Source organism: Cucumis sativus, chromosome 6 (assembly GCF_000004075.3).
Source record: "Cucumis sativus cultivar 9930 chromosome 6, Cucumber_9930_V3, whole genome shotgun sequence".
NCBI classification, from domain to species: Eukaryota; Viridiplantae; Streptophyta; class Magnoliopsida; order Cucurbitales; family Cucurbitaceae; genus Cucumis; species Cucumis sativus.
The window spans coordinates 2,388,493-2,403,898 of record NC_026660.2 but is presented as its reverse complement, the minus strand read 5'-3'; the positions used below and the strand labels follow the sequence as shown (position 1 = coordinate 2,403,898).

Below are 15,406 nucleotides of genomic sequence, written 5' to 3'. Positions count from 1 at the left end.
ATATCTTCATAATCTCTCGTGCACCTGTTTTGAAGTCGAACGTATATAAGTAAAGCAAGAGAGTACACGTACAAATGTGCTGAAGTACACACTAATTGAACAATTGAATGAATTAAACTTTTTCCATGAAAAAACTAATAATATTTTAACATATATATATCAATGAATCATATACATACATGTAGTTAGCCTAAATTTTCTAACAACAGCCTAAACTTTCCATCTGTGTAGCCTAACTATAGGTGTATCAACAAAAACATCAACTAAATCAATTCACCTAGCTATATCCAAGTATATCAACAAAATATCACACCTATATATATCTAGTATCAACAAAAACTTGTCTATCTAACCCAATATACATATAATTCACCATAAAATCAAATGTGGCCACCAAAAAAATCAGCAAGCTCCATGCGTACTTCATCTAACTCAAATTGACTATATGAACTCCTTGTATCAATCTGATATGAAACCGAAAATATTAAAGTTAATACTTTGATTACTTGAATTGTAGAAAATAATTCAAATAATCATTTAAACACAACATACCGAATCTGTGACTACTATGCTCCCATTAGTAATTTATCTCTCATGTATCTCATCGCATATAGTACCTACATTCAAGTACTCCAACTTGCAAAGGACACTGTAAGAACATAAATTACCATTATATTAACGAATAAATATGTTTACACTTTAACTTCATTGTTTTTCATATTGAATGTTTTTCAATTTGATTGAATATTTTTTTGAGAGCGAAGGATAGTAATAGCCCTATTTGCAAGAAACAACTACACTTTAGCCATGAAGTGAACTTTAAGACGATAAACATCATATATTAAAAAAGTTTAGTTACATGTCAGTTGTGTATCTAATATCTACTCTTGATGTTGTTCGAAGTGAGTCAATATAATAAACCATCTCATCGTCGTATGCGTTAATAGCTAGAAGTGCTCAATTACTACTACATAGAAAGAATATAAGTAGATTGCCTTAACAATTAATCCAAAACAATTTTCTCTATGCTAAATCAAAAGTAAACTACAACAATTCAAAGTAATACAACATCAACTTAAACTTTTTAGACATTGAAACCAAACATACCAAAGTATTTGCACTGAATGTGTAATGTAACCTCAGACAATTCATTAAAACCAAGTTGCAAACACCTACCGCTACAAATAAAACTTTACAAACAAACAAAGCCAACGAAAAATTAACAATACAAAACAAAGTATCAAGTTCCTAAGTACATGTCACATTTCTAGGAGCAATATTGCTTAAAAAAGAAGATGGAAAGGGAGAGCAAACGTGAAATATTTTTTTAAAAAAATACTACTTTGTTTTTATTGAAATTTGCAAGAATTATGAGTAACTCCACACCAAAACAATCCATAAAAATAAAATAAAATACAAAACAAAACAAAACGAAGCATAACATGCAATAGAATTTACAACATGAAAGAAGAAGGTTTACCAACATGATATTCCAAAAAATCTCTATTATACTAATTTATTATTCTAAAAAGGATTCTAAAACAATATGTATAAATTAACTATTGGGGCAATAATATACTAAATCAAAACCAACTTAAGAAACCAAGTAAAACATAATGGTGACAAAGAAACCCATGCAAATGCATGGACAATGTAATGCTTTAAATTTATCTTACTATAATATAGTAACATCACAATTTTACTAACTCACTTTAACGTCTGAGTTTCATAAATAATTGTTTCTCAAGATAAAACATATTAACTTTTTTTATGGAATGAGCACCTCGTTTACGAGATCTAACGAACTATACTTTATGAAAAAGTTTACAAACGGAAATCATTATGAAAGAAAAATTCTCTTAAACAATTTGAAGAACATACATATATAGCTATTTGTTGACCACTGTCATTCAAATAACTGCGTCTTTTATTCAAATTGGTTATTCTCGAAAAGACATGTTTTATTCATCAAACATTACTCCAACTCTAAAGGAATGGTCAACATTCCATTTATTACAAAAACAAAAACTATGCAAAATAAATAATATATATTTATGAACTAAATAAAGCTTTATTTATATATGAAATTTGGTTACATAATTATCTCAACCGTTTTCTTCCATTAAAAAGATACCCTTCTATCTTTCATGATATTAAACCACCAATTCATCCAGGAGTTTGAAGACGTCAGTGGACCACCTGATACCATATTAAACCACCAATTCATCTAAAAGCTTAAGCCTGTGGTTGAAGGCAAATTTAATTGTATATCACCAACACATATTCATGATAGTTTGCCATTATTTTGCTCAATTCCATAAGCTAGAAAATTTCATGAGAGGAGGATATCCGAAATTGTTGTCCTTCCGCGGTGTTGGACGGATATTCGATCTGGGCTTGGCAGATTGCTAATGCTTACCAATGGTTGGGACACTTCCTCAGACAATTGACCAGTTGAGATGGGACATGGGGCTGCATATGATTATCAGAACTCTTTCATTCCATATAACTATGACTTGTTTTCGATCATCCGACTCGCATTGGATTGAAACTTCTGTCATGGGATAATGCCTTGCCGTTTCTGAACTTCAGAAGAATGCTGCTTCCCAACAAATGAAAGAAAACATAAGAAATGGGTATTTGGCCTTTCCAATTGGATTTCCAAGGGGTTTTGGACTGAGGAGAAAATGTATAGGTTGATTAAAGGAATGGCAGAAGCTCCCTTAAACTTCTCCACATTGTGATGCCTCTCATTTGGATCCCTGTACAAATGTATCTGAAAAGAGGATTGTTGGAGTATTTCCTGAGCTTCTTCACCTCCGAGAATCATATGATGGTGAAAATCTTGTGCAGAAATAGTTTCACGGAAAGATTTACAAGCACATGTTGAGGAAACGCCATGTATAGAAGCAGAGGTTTGCACAAGAAAAGATCCATCTGGTCACTTTCGTCATGATGAAATGGATGCAAGATATAGTTTCGAGGAAGTATCCGATCATAACTTGCTTTCAGAATATGATTCGGAAACAGATGGTCTGATTGACAAAAACTGCAGAAGAAGTTGCCATAATTCTACAGCCGCCTCAGCATTCTTTTGAAAATTTGGTGCACAGATTAGCCAAATATAGGGAGAGCCAACCTCTAAGTTTGTAAGCAACCTGTCCATCAACATGGTTTTTGTTTATCTTATAAAACAGTGAAGTTGCGAGTATTCTAAAAAATTGCTTAGCCCTCCTGCTTTTAGTTTTTATTTTTTTAATTTGAGCTTTTTTTTTATCAATTTCTTTTTACCATGGTTTTCATAGTTTGTTTATTTTTCTTTAAAGAAACATTTGAATCTATAGCCAGAACTCTAATAGAACAACAATTACACATCTTTTGGTAAAAAAACCACGAAGTAGTCAACAAAACAAACCCATATTTATAAAAACGATCAATAGCTATTTCCGTTTCTTGAATATAATTTATATTTCGTTTCAATTTTGCAGCTATATGTTATTAGTTATCGTACCAAAATTCGTTTCCCTTTATAACTCGAAGTGTCCAGTCCGTACATTTTTTATCCAATTTAAATTGTGGAGATTTGGTGGAAAGACCGACTTGTTAAGAATTTAAGTTCATTTGAAAACTTTCAAAACTATTACATCCAGAATTGAAAATTGATTTTCCATGTTGGCAGAAGTGTTCATCAAAACAGTTGATCAAGTTTGTATGACTTGGTTGCTTTAGATGATACAAACAACTGAGATAGACAATACGAGAAAATCTAATGAATCAACACCAAAGGAATGTATTAGAATTTTATTCTATAGCAGCAAGAACAAAAGGTAGTATTGTACATATATTACGTTGATGACAATAAAAATCGAGATACGTCCTCATTTATCGATGTTCAGTTGTATACAAATTGTGATAAGAATATGAGAATTATCAATCGACCAGCTCACCTGTAGAACTCTCGGTATGTCACTAGAAATGTAAAAAAGCATACAAAGAATAAGCAAATGAACATGGCAACGAGCAGCTTTCATAGAAAAGAATGAACTGCAGCTATTGCTCTTCACAAAATGTGCAATGTGAAGGACTTCCAAAGGCAACAATAAGTTGGCCATCCCAATCTTCAACTCTCAAGTAAATCTGGTACTACACTCTAAAATGTATATCTTAAATTTGGTTTATTGGTAGCCACCACCATATGATTGTTGGGGGGCATAGCCACCCATCATTGGATTATAACTACCCGAGGCATTGGATCCTGGCTGAAACGCACCCGGTGGTTGAAATTGCATTGTTTGTCCCATACCCATATTGCCAGGATTCATTCCCATTCCCATCCCCATTCCCATGCCCGGGTTCATTCCCATGCCCGGGTTCATCCCCATGCCCGGGTTCATCCCCATTCCCATCCCCATGCCCGGGTTCATTCCCATTCCTGGGTTCACGCCAGTATTGTTCATGCCCATGCCCATGCCCATGCCCACGCCCATGCCCATTCCCATGGGTTGATTGGTTCCTCCATAGGGCCCTCCCATGCCGGCGTGGTTCATACCCATACCAGACCCCATCATAGGGTTTGGTGGCCCTCTAAGGGCACTCGCACCGGCACGACCTACTCCAGAGCCAGATCCCATAGCTTTACCCATGGTGATAGTAGAAGTTACTGCAGTTGTAGTAGGCTTTTCCATTCTCTTTTCCTTTCTGTTTATGGCATCAAAATCCACTCCAATGTCAGCCAATGGATTTGTTTTAGCTGCAAATTGAGGAACATATTTAGTCAACTATCAGAGAACACATATGATGCAAATATACATATGCAAGAATTCAAGGTAGCACGAACTCACGCCCAGATATATTCAAATCAACTAGCCCTCTGTTAAGAGTGTCAGCCCAGACTGTTGACTTTGTCTCAAACTTGCCCTTAGATGGTTGAGATACTATCGAAAGTGATCCCATTGACGTTGGAAAACCTTGTTGTGAAGGAACTTGAGGGGGTGCAGCTTGCGGAAGAATGCTGCCCAGAAAATCGTCACTTTTTTGCTGAGCAGCGTGACCATTTGGCACCTGATAAGCTCCTTGAGAAGCTAATGGTGGAGCTGGAAAACCATGGTGCTGAACGTTTCCACTGCCAAGTGGAACAATTGGCCCACTTGGGTTTTGCTGAGAAGTTTGTGAAGTAACAGGAGCAGCACATCCTCCATTCTGTACGAAATAGCTACCACTATTAGCCTGTGAATTTGGACTGCTGGCTGAAGCCATCTGTGTATAGAAAGGAGCTGAAGATCCTCCCTGTGGGCCCTCTCCATAGCCAAACTGTTCAGTAGGTGCTGCAGGAACTCCCTGTGGGCCCCCTCCATAGCTAAACTGTCCAGTAGGTGCAGCAGATCCTCCATGTGGGGGCCCATAGCCACACTGTCCAGAAGGTGCTGCAAATCCTCCCTGTGGGGGCCCATACCCAACTTGTCCAGTAGGCACTGTAGTTCCTCCCTGCGAGGCTCCATACCCAACCTCTCCAGTAGGTTTTGTAGATCCTCCCTGTGGAGCCCCATAGTCAAACTGTACAGTAGGTGCATTTTGAGGCTGGAAAGCCATATTTGAGTTCAAAGATGCTGTAGCTCCGGGCTGGGATTGCACATTAAGGAATGAACTACCATTTGGTTCTGAAGGCTGATTGCTTAAAGCTGTAAAATTTTGCTGAGTAGGTTGGCCAGGATCTGAGAAGGGAGTAGGCAATGCCCGCTGGTCGCTGGGGAATGAATATGTTGCCAAGGATGATGTGTTAGACGGAGGCCCAGAAGGAGGTAAAATATCTGCCAGTATATCAATCTCAGGGTCTGGAATAGTGGATGGCCCTTGAAGAAACTGTGGCTCTGACGGTGCTTGCAAGCAGGATAAGCCAGATGCACCAGTTGAAGCAGAAAACACATTACCATATTCAGAATTAGAGACTTGGTTTGTTTCCTGGATCATTCCTTGGGACTGTCCAAGGTGTTCGTTCATAGAAGACTGGAAAGAACCTGTCATAGTAGAAGGATGGGACTGCCCATGGCTTTGGTGCAGGGAAGACTGCAGAGGATCTATCACTGTAGAAGGATGGGATTGTCCAACGTTTTGGTGTAGGGAAGACTGCAGTGGATCTGTCATAGCAGAAGAATGGAATTGAGGGGCACCATCATCAGAAGGCATAGCTTTAAAAGGAGTGTCACCAAAAGGATCTTCAAAACTCTGCAAGTACATAATTCGAACTCAGACAAACATAAGAAAAATGTAAACTTAGAAGCAAAAAATAATGGAAAATGTACGGAATGGCGTACATAGGTCAATTTTATCAGAGTCAGAACTTCTATAAAACTCCAAAGCAAATGAAAAACTTCAAAACTAACATCATGTACCTGATTATTGATACTAGCTATAGGTGTGGTAGTCTGCGGGGTTCCTACACCAGAGTGAATGTGGGAATCAGGCTCAAAGGCCCCAGTCACATTTGCAGATGCCGTTGGCATAATGGCCATTGGGTTTGAAGGAAAATCGGTCAGTGAGCCAAGTAAGTCCATCTCAACATTGTTTGGTGCAATAGTTGGCGCAGCTGAGGAAAGAGAGAATGTATTTGTGGTTTAGTGCCGAAAACCAACAAAGCAAGATAACTAATCGTTTGATGTGAGTCACATGAGTGGATTATCCTTAATAGGCACATGTGAGCTTATCTTTGTTAGATGACATGCAAAATGACTTTTACATTAACTATTTCTTCAAGCTTAACATGTTTATGTTGACATGTAAGGAACTTTTACACTCTGTCGCACTGAGATCCAAAATATCTCAAGTCTCAATAGTGTTATAATTTAATTGATGGCAAGAAACTGCAGAGAAATAGGATAACAATCATAAATTGACAAGAAATGTTTATTGCACAACACAAATCATGTATAATTTACTTTAAAATGGTGATAATGGAAAGGCAAGTACTTATTTTTGTTTTAGTTAAAACTGCACTAATTACTAGTTTTAGTTGATCAATTTTATTATGTATTTCTTACATGCACTATATTTAACAATTTTACATACAAACAAGCACTTAATTCTATCTAGCATTAAAAAATCTCTCATCATTTTAAGATATTCCCTCCAAATCATTACTGGATGAATTGCACATGCATAAAGAAACTTGATCTAGCTATGACACAAGGCATCATTTGAATGAACCATATGGCTCATCCGTGAATTGTCCAATTCATCTTCATGTTAGTCAGATTCATGAAGCGACCTGATAGAACCTGTATATATTGAATATATAAAATAGCAGAAATACACAATAAACCAAGTGATTCGAGGTACTTGGACCCTCCCTAACCAAGTGATTCGAGGTACTTGGACCCTCCCTTCTTGAGATCACTCAACTAATAATTGACTATCTTCACCATTCCCCACTCCCCCTGTATATAACCACAAATATAACTGATTCCCTAGATAATTACTATTGCCCTTAATACCCTGGTAACCCCTAATACTACCAATCCTATCACAACTCATGAAAACTAAAATACACAACAATGAAGAGGGGAGGGGAAAATTCTTCCCCATCAAATGAAATGTAAATCTCCCAGTTTTAACTTTACAATTAATCTTCCCAAGTAAATGTAACTTCAGCAATCAAACTTTTAAAGAAGGTTAACATGTATGGGCAGCTAGATTTTTTTAGTTTTTTAAAGAAAGATTTGGAGTCGTACAGGCAGCTAGATTTAAATGAACTAAGTATGAGGTTAATGGCCCAAACAAGTAACTGAAATTATTTGCACCTGTAACTGAACTGCGAGGGTCAAATTCGTCAAAGTTTCCAATTAACTGGCCTGCAGCTGTTGGAGCACCATGTACGGGACTTGACTGGCTAGGTGCACTGGTAGGAGGCGCAGATGAAGTAGCAGGAGTAGAGGTTGAGGATTCTTGGTCTCTATACAACATAAGTAAGATATCCAGTTGCTATACAGTTACTAAAACTTCTAAATCTAGAAATAGAATGCAACAGAAAACTGATACCTTTCACTATGAGCTGGTGGGCTTCGAGACTCACTCACTGCCTCTTCATAACTAGGAGGTGCGCCAGTGTCTTGCTCTGAAAATTTATGATCATGATGCCTGCCAAAATAGATTCAACCCATAATGTCATTCATAGCACTCAATTAAACCACTATTCAATGAAAGTTTCAAGAATTACCTCACATCCGGTGACCTGACATCACCTCTTCCACTACCATCACTGCAAGAAAGAGAAATATGTGGCTAAATACAAACCATGCCAAAATTGTACGCCAGCTTGATCTAGGAAGGAATTGGTTCTAAAATTATTAAATCTCAGTAGCGTTAATAGCCAAGGTTCAAAATTCATACCTACAGGCTACAGTCACCTATCCCCCCCATATTTATGTAATGTGCAACAGTAAGGAAGAATCCCTCTCACCGTTTGGTTCATTGTAAATTTGTATCAAATGTCTATAATTTATTTGAATGGTTTGGTTTAGTTAAATTTGGTGATGCCACAGTCTATTAGGAAACTGGTTACCTGAGATCTCATTTGGTTAATATCAAGGACAAAGCTAAAGTGATTTTGTCTTGTGCTGTTGGAGCAATTTTGTTGTCTATTCGGAAGGAAAGGGGTGCAAGAAGATTCTGACAAGTCAAACTTTTTTAATTACGTACGTGACATTGTATGGTTCAATCCCACTAATTGGCATCCTCATCCTTTTAGTTTAATCCTTTTTTTCCCTTATCAACCATGGCTGCAGTGCTTTCATTTCCTTAATTTTTCGAGGAGGAACTCTTCTTCCTTTAGGTTGCATTATTTGGCTGGCTGTTTCCATTTAAAAGTGGTATCTTATCCGTGATTTTTTATCACAAAAAAGGGGTTCCTCTACATAATAATGAAAAATAATTCAATAGCACGGGGACGTACCGAGCACTGTCATCACGGTCTCTATCTTGATCCCTTTTTGCACCATATTGGTGGTCATCAACACTTCTTCGCCCCCAATTATCTCCATCCCTGGGACTATCTCTTCCATGTCGTTCTTCACCATCTCTGCTATAGTGATCTCCATCACGTCTATTTGAGTTGGAATTCCTACCACGGTCGTCATCTCTGTAGTCATATTCCCTTTCCCTTCCATTACCATTGCTATTCCTATCTTCATCCCTGCTTCCATAGCGTCCCTCATGAAAATCATCATCGTAACGGTCTCCATACCCCGGTCTATGTACTCCGCTGGCTAATGACGGACTTCGAAACCTTTATAGTCATACAAATGTCATAATCATTCAGCTGAATCACGCTAAACTAATTATAAGGAACTATCCTGATTTTGAAAATATATTAGCAAACTGAGGTAAAGAATTAGAGAAAAGGGGAAGGATGAAGAAGAAAAAGAAAGAAAGAAGAAAAAATAATAGATGTCATTCATTCCAAAAGCTCTATTTAATCTCCAGGTTCATCAGGTTAAAAATGCAGGCTCCTGCTGTTCTTACAATATTCTACAGAAAGAAATTAGTTTGAGAAATTAACAGACATCACAATAGCTATGTCAGGAGTAATAACTATGAAAAGGCAGATTCTAAAGTAAACAAGAAATATGAAAACAAAGTAAAAGATCGAGGAAGGAGTAAAAAACACTGAACAAGATTGATCGATAAACTTCAGGTAAATAGCCTTCAGGCACTAAAATTAGACAGTTGAGAATGTTCAGAATACTTGGAAAGAAAATTGAAGAAATTTAGTAGAGAGAAGGAGAAAAAGAAAATGTTAAAATGTCTTTTCTAGCACTTCGATAGAGAGAAGCAGAAAATTAATTTTAACATTTCAACACAATATATATGTATACACATGTATGTGCACATATATTTGTTTTGTGGAATACACTCACTTGTCCCTGTTGACGCTAGCCTTCTGCCTGATCTCACTGATTCTTTCCGGATCATTCACAAGAACCACAAGACTATGTGACTTCTTTCGAACATTTGTTCCTTGATCCCTTCCACTGGAATCAATATATTGAAAGCTGGACAAGCCCTGTAGTAGGAAACAGAATTATTTAGAAAAACAATATGAAATCCACAGAGAAAAGAGAACTAATAAAAAAATATAGTTACAAAGAACAAAGAAGCAGCATTACTGATAATTGGTATGCATGATCCTTGATCTCGTCTATTACTCGCTCTGATCCATGAGCCACCAGATACTCCAAGACAGTTAAACCCTGAAGCACAATTTTTGTTTTTCGTTTAAAAGAATAATAAATAAGTGCAACTCCACAGAGTGCAAGAAATAAAAAATCAAGATTTCTTTTTTCTTCAATAATGTAATCAAACTTCAAGCACGTTGAAAAAAACACGAAAAATGATTGATGAAGAGAGACACTTTTCTCCCAAGGCAATGAACTTTTGAGGGAAAAAACAGTAACGTCTAAACATGTGTGCTGCAATATCAAATGAAAAAGTTATCGAACCTTGTACACATGCCGCCAATTTTTGCCGGAGTCATTAACACGCTTCCAGATTACCGCCATGATCATCTGATACTCATGGCTACATTAAGGTTTAGAATGAGCTCTTTTCTGGTTCCGGTTGGGAGGTAAAAATCATTCATATAAATTACAAACAAAGTGGTGCTTTCAAAAGAAAAAAAATGTAATGCTTACTAGTTTTTGCTTGCTTGTGCAATCTCAGCGAGAAGTGATCCATGAGGGCCCCAAGGCTCATTGCTAGTAGCATCAAGAACCTGCTAGGCAGAGAAAGCAATGACCTTATTATCAGCGTAAGAAATCTTAAATGACCAGGTGTCACATTTCAAACAATTTTCATCCAAAAAGAGTAACCACCAGAGAAGAGTTCAAGAAAATCATAGGGCAAGAAAAAAAATAAGATTAACCTTCTGCTCTAGTCGAGGAACTTTAAGCACCGTCTTATTAACTTCTCTCTTTCTGCAAGAAAATGAATTACAAATGTCATTTAAGTAAATAATATGCAGAGGAAGCAAGTTGACAAAGAAGGGGAAAAGGTTGAGATCAAAGCAGGGACCCTGAAATTATTAACAAAAGAACAACTGGAAATTTTGTTAAGATATGGCTTTGGTTCTTGGATCAAAGCAGGGACCCTGTCAACCCCTTGAAAAATCCTCCACCAAAATGTCCCACCACACAACACACACCCCAACTATCCATAAATAACCCCCTCTCCCTTCACTCAGAGGATAGAAGAACTCCTATATCATAACAATAAAGACTCTACGCTCAGCTAACTAGCAGTCAAACACCCCAAAAAAGATGTTCCAAACCAAACGACGAAAGGTTTATAAATCATACTAGCAAAAGAAAAATTAAGGCCTGCATTGTACACTTTATATCCTGATCTAATTATACGATATTTTCTTATTTGAACGTTAAAGATTTATATACTTCTACTAAAAGAAGAAAATAGTGGAAGATGGAAATGCTTATTGACCCATTAAAATGTACAATAAAATGAAGTTACATTAATGTTCTGTAGGAAAAAGTTTATAAACTTATAACCGTAGAACTTATTTTCTAATTTAAACTAATTAAATTACTCTAGTTTAAACTTGTCTTTCACTATCTGGATCATTAAAATGAACTTAGTCTGTTGAACAAAATATCCATTTTGATTTCAGAAATATTTGAAATGGAAATTACATCCCTCAATCATAAACCAAAAACCAGCAGGCTCTATATTAAGTACTAGGAATTTTCTTTTCTTTTCTTTTCTTTCTTGGGTGCAATAACACGATCTGCAGAGATGAAATCATTTTTGAGGATTAAAGTGTGAATAACACTCACATATCCCTAACAGTCTGACCAAAGACCTTCTTCATTGTTGATGCCTTGATGGTACTGAAATTAACAGCTCCTTCCAACCAGTTCCACAGAAAATTTAAGTGATGCTCACCTCAAAAACTCCGGGCTGTTCCAAAGGAAAACAGGTAATAGTCTTTAAGAGCTTGGAAGATGAAAAATATATTGGAAATCAAGAAAATGAATCATGAAAGTGCATGATGTTGTATGTCAATGCCGGCTAGTTGGTCCCAAAACTCTGGATTTGTATACTCTTAATGAATACATTAATGTAGAAACATATCATTTTAAACTTCAGTCAAAATCAAAACAGTATAGAGAAATATAATAGCAAGGGCGTGTAAACATTAAGAAGAGATTAGCATAGGTCAAAATTGAGCTCTAAACCTATCAAAAGTACAAAGGGGCCGTTGAAAAAAACGAGTTAATGGAGCTTGAAAACCAGACATGTGAGCGTCCACTACTGACAAAATAAAATGATAATCTGAGTAGAGACTCCTGTAATTTCTAGACACTAGACACCCTACTTCTATTTCTAATAATGCCGGAATTTGCAAAATGAACCAAAAAGTAAAAACCTCAATGAAAATGCACCTTCATAGAAATCTCTGAATTACACACAACACTAATTTCAAATCATGGTTATCTGACATCAAACAGAACATCGAAGGAATCTTCATTTTAATCTACATTAGTAGCCTACATCAGGAATATCAAATGAATCCAAAGTAAACCTTTTTGTAAGATTCCCCATGATTTCCTAAAAACTTAACAACGAAATACACATATTTGAAAGTAAAAAACAAAAGGCACGTTACAATCTATGGATAAATATGCATACACTCATCAGCTGTAAAAAGAACGAAAAATGCCGAACCAAAGATCAAGACCCACATCTCTCATAATGAATAGTACAAAACAAAATTCATGTCGGTGGAAGAGAATCGCCAATTTCTAACCAAAAGCACAGACGAAAATAAGACCAAATTTCACCTAGATTAATCGAAAGCAAGGATCGAGATCATCAACTTCAATGGCAACTCGGATCATCAAACATCCGAAGCAACAATGACTGAATTAAAAGAAAAAGGGGGGGAAACAAAAGCATCCAATTCCGAATTAAATTTTTTTAAAAAAAAATTCCAACAACAATTGAAGATCAATAAGATGAATCAAGAAGAAAAGAGTGGAGGCAAATAAATTGCAAGATCTGAAAGGCAAAGCGGAAAATGAAGAAGATCGTGGAAAATGAAAGGGAATGCTTACGGCGAAGAGTAGAATCAAGAGGCAGATCTGAAGCTAGTTGGAGAGGAAAGTGGAAGAGATGATAGAATTTTGAAAATGGTTTTGGAATTAGAAGGAAGGCTATGTCCAGGAAATAGCAACGAAAGAGAATGGACGTACGAAGAGACAGTGGAGAAAGAGAGAGAGAGAAAGAGAGAGAGACAGCGCAACTTACACGCAGTAAATTAAGGGAATTTTTGTTTCATTTCAATATTTCATATACGTTTTACAACCCAGTTTAAAACACCCAAATTATCCTAAATAAGTGAAAATATTTACGTATTTTTAATTTTTCCGTCTAAATATTTTGACTTATTTTGTTATATTTTAAAATATATACATTTTAAAATATATATTTTGATCAAAATATCGAGCACTTTCTTTTACTTATAATAAATTCGATGGAAATATTCTAAATTTTCAGTGGAAATAAACGTTAATATCAATTTTGATGTATATCTAAAAGAAACATAAAAACAAAAAATTTCGAAAACAAATCAGTAAATAACCATTTTGTTATTTTCAAATAAGTAAATATATCTATTATTTATATCAATGGTGATTTAGACATATTTTGTGTGTTTCGTGGACTATTATACGTTATAATGAAAATATCGATTCAACCTCTTATGTTAATTTGAACCCATGAAACACGAAAGTATGAACAGGAACATTGATATGTCGATGAAAATGTAAAACTATGTTTATAACCATCAATTTTTTCATATGGTTAATTTAGATGCATCCTCAAAACTTGCATTAGAAATTTAATCTATCAACTTAGCATGTCTTTTTTTTCTTTTCTATTATGTGAAGTGGGAGAATCGAAAATATGACCTTGAGATTACACTACAAACATTATGTGAGATGAGTTATGTTCATATAAGCGACCTTGCATGGTTGTTTAACCAAAGATATACAAATCAAATTTGTCATTCATTCTCAGTTTTGTATCCAATAATTCATCAAGGTTTAGAAAACAATATAAGAAAGTATTTAGGATATTGATATAACTTGCGTTGAGATAAAAATTCAACTCGATGTTTGGCTCATCAACTTGTGAAGTTGGAGTAAAATAACTTTACTTTGCCAACTTCTATAGTGTTGATTGTTGAAATCTACGCATTTATCGAAAAATTTCATGTTCACCTCTTTCTCTCTGTCACACTGCATTCTCTCTAGCCAAAGGAAGACGGTGTGAAGCCAACATATGCTAACCCTCTTACAACATCTACTAACCATTTAAACTTAATGAACATCTTTAGGTTTTATAAAATTACTTTTTCTTAACACAACCAAAAAAAGCTTATATTTATAATAGTTCAAAACCAAATGTAATAAAAACTATCTAATACAACTAAACTATAACATACTCTTACATACTTTACTCAATCTCTAACAATCCATGCATAAGTCCACTATGGACTATGACAAACTCGGACTTGCTAGACAAGTTGATTAACTAGTGGTAGTAGGTTCAGTTGTGGGACCATGATCATTATTTGGAAATGAAAACATTTTGAAAGAATGAGCTAAAATACTCAGTAAGTGACTAGCTTAAATAAAATATGTCACACCCCCTCCCAAACTCCCTTCTCTAAGCCTAGGAGACAGCGGTGAAGCTAACAAATACTATTCTTCTTCCTATAGCACATGTTGACCTTTAAATAGGCTACTAACTTCTAAACATAATAACAACTAGACACACATACATTGCTTGTGAAATAAACATAAAGACGATAGTGTGGCCTAAACTATCTAAGGTTCTAATTCAAATAATATTACAAAGTCTTAAGTGACAAACTTAAGCATATATACCATAGATCTACCTCTATAAACTCCCAAAAAAATCTTAAAGTGTGAACATATACAAACCAGATGCATGTTTCAAGTACAAGACGTACTATAATGAAAACTTGAACTCCATGGTAGACAAATAATAGTAAGTTAGGTTCCAAGACCACAATATCTACTTGAAAAATGAATTTTTTTTTTTTTGAAAAACGTGACTAAAGCCTAGTGAGTGACTAACTTAAACAAAGCATGATTTCAAAAGTAGATGTAGTAAGCAATCTTAATAAGAAATATTTAGAAAAGAAATTCTCAGAAAGTAGTCTTTAGCAAAGAAAATCACATATAAGTAAACACTAGCATGACTTCTCTTAACTACTTAGTAATCTCTACGATATAGTAGGGCACACTAGTATTCCCAATATCTTTTAGAACTACTCAGCATCTATGTAAGACCCACATCTAAGTTAAGAGCTAAG

General features: G+C 35.6%; 1 protein-coding gene across 3 annotated transcripts; it reads right to left on the bottom strand.

The window, feature by feature from the left end:
* Positions 1–3,770: 3,770 nt before the first annotated feature.
* Positions 3,771–13,311, bottom strand: LOC101209356 (clathrin interactor EPSIN 3). 3 transcript variants are annotated; one of them, XM_031886916.1, is made up of 15 exons: positions 13,119–13,311; positions 12,846–12,924; positions 11,838–11,961; positions 10,913–10,964; positions 10,683–10,762; positions 10,491–10,569; positions 10,158–10,241; positions 9,909–10,054; positions 8,945–9,277; positions 8,210–8,251; positions 8,032–8,130; positions 7,794–7,945; positions 6,390–6,583; positions 4,842–6,222; positions 3,771–4,750 (listed from the first exon to the last, which is right to left on the bottom strand). In XM_031886916.1, the coding sequence occupies exons 3-15, from the start codon at positions 11,870–11,872 to the stop codon at positions 4,176–4,178; spliced, it is 3,252 nt and encodes a 1,083-aa protein (XP_031742776.1). In that variant the 5' UTR covers positions 11,873–11,961; positions 12,846–12,924; positions 13,119–13,311; the 3' UTR covers positions 3,771–4,175. The 3 variants fall into 3 exon arrangements, with proteins under 3 accessions (XP_031742776.1, XP_004138533.2, XP_031742777.1); XM_004138485.3 differs by lacking the exon at positions 12,846–12,924 and having other exon boundaries at positions 13,119–13,310; XM_031886917.1 differs by lacking the exons at positions 11,838–11,961; positions 12,846–12,924; positions 13,119–13,311 and having other exon boundaries at positions 10,491–10,598.
* Between the last annotated feature and the right edge of the window lie 2,095 nt (positions 13,312–15,406).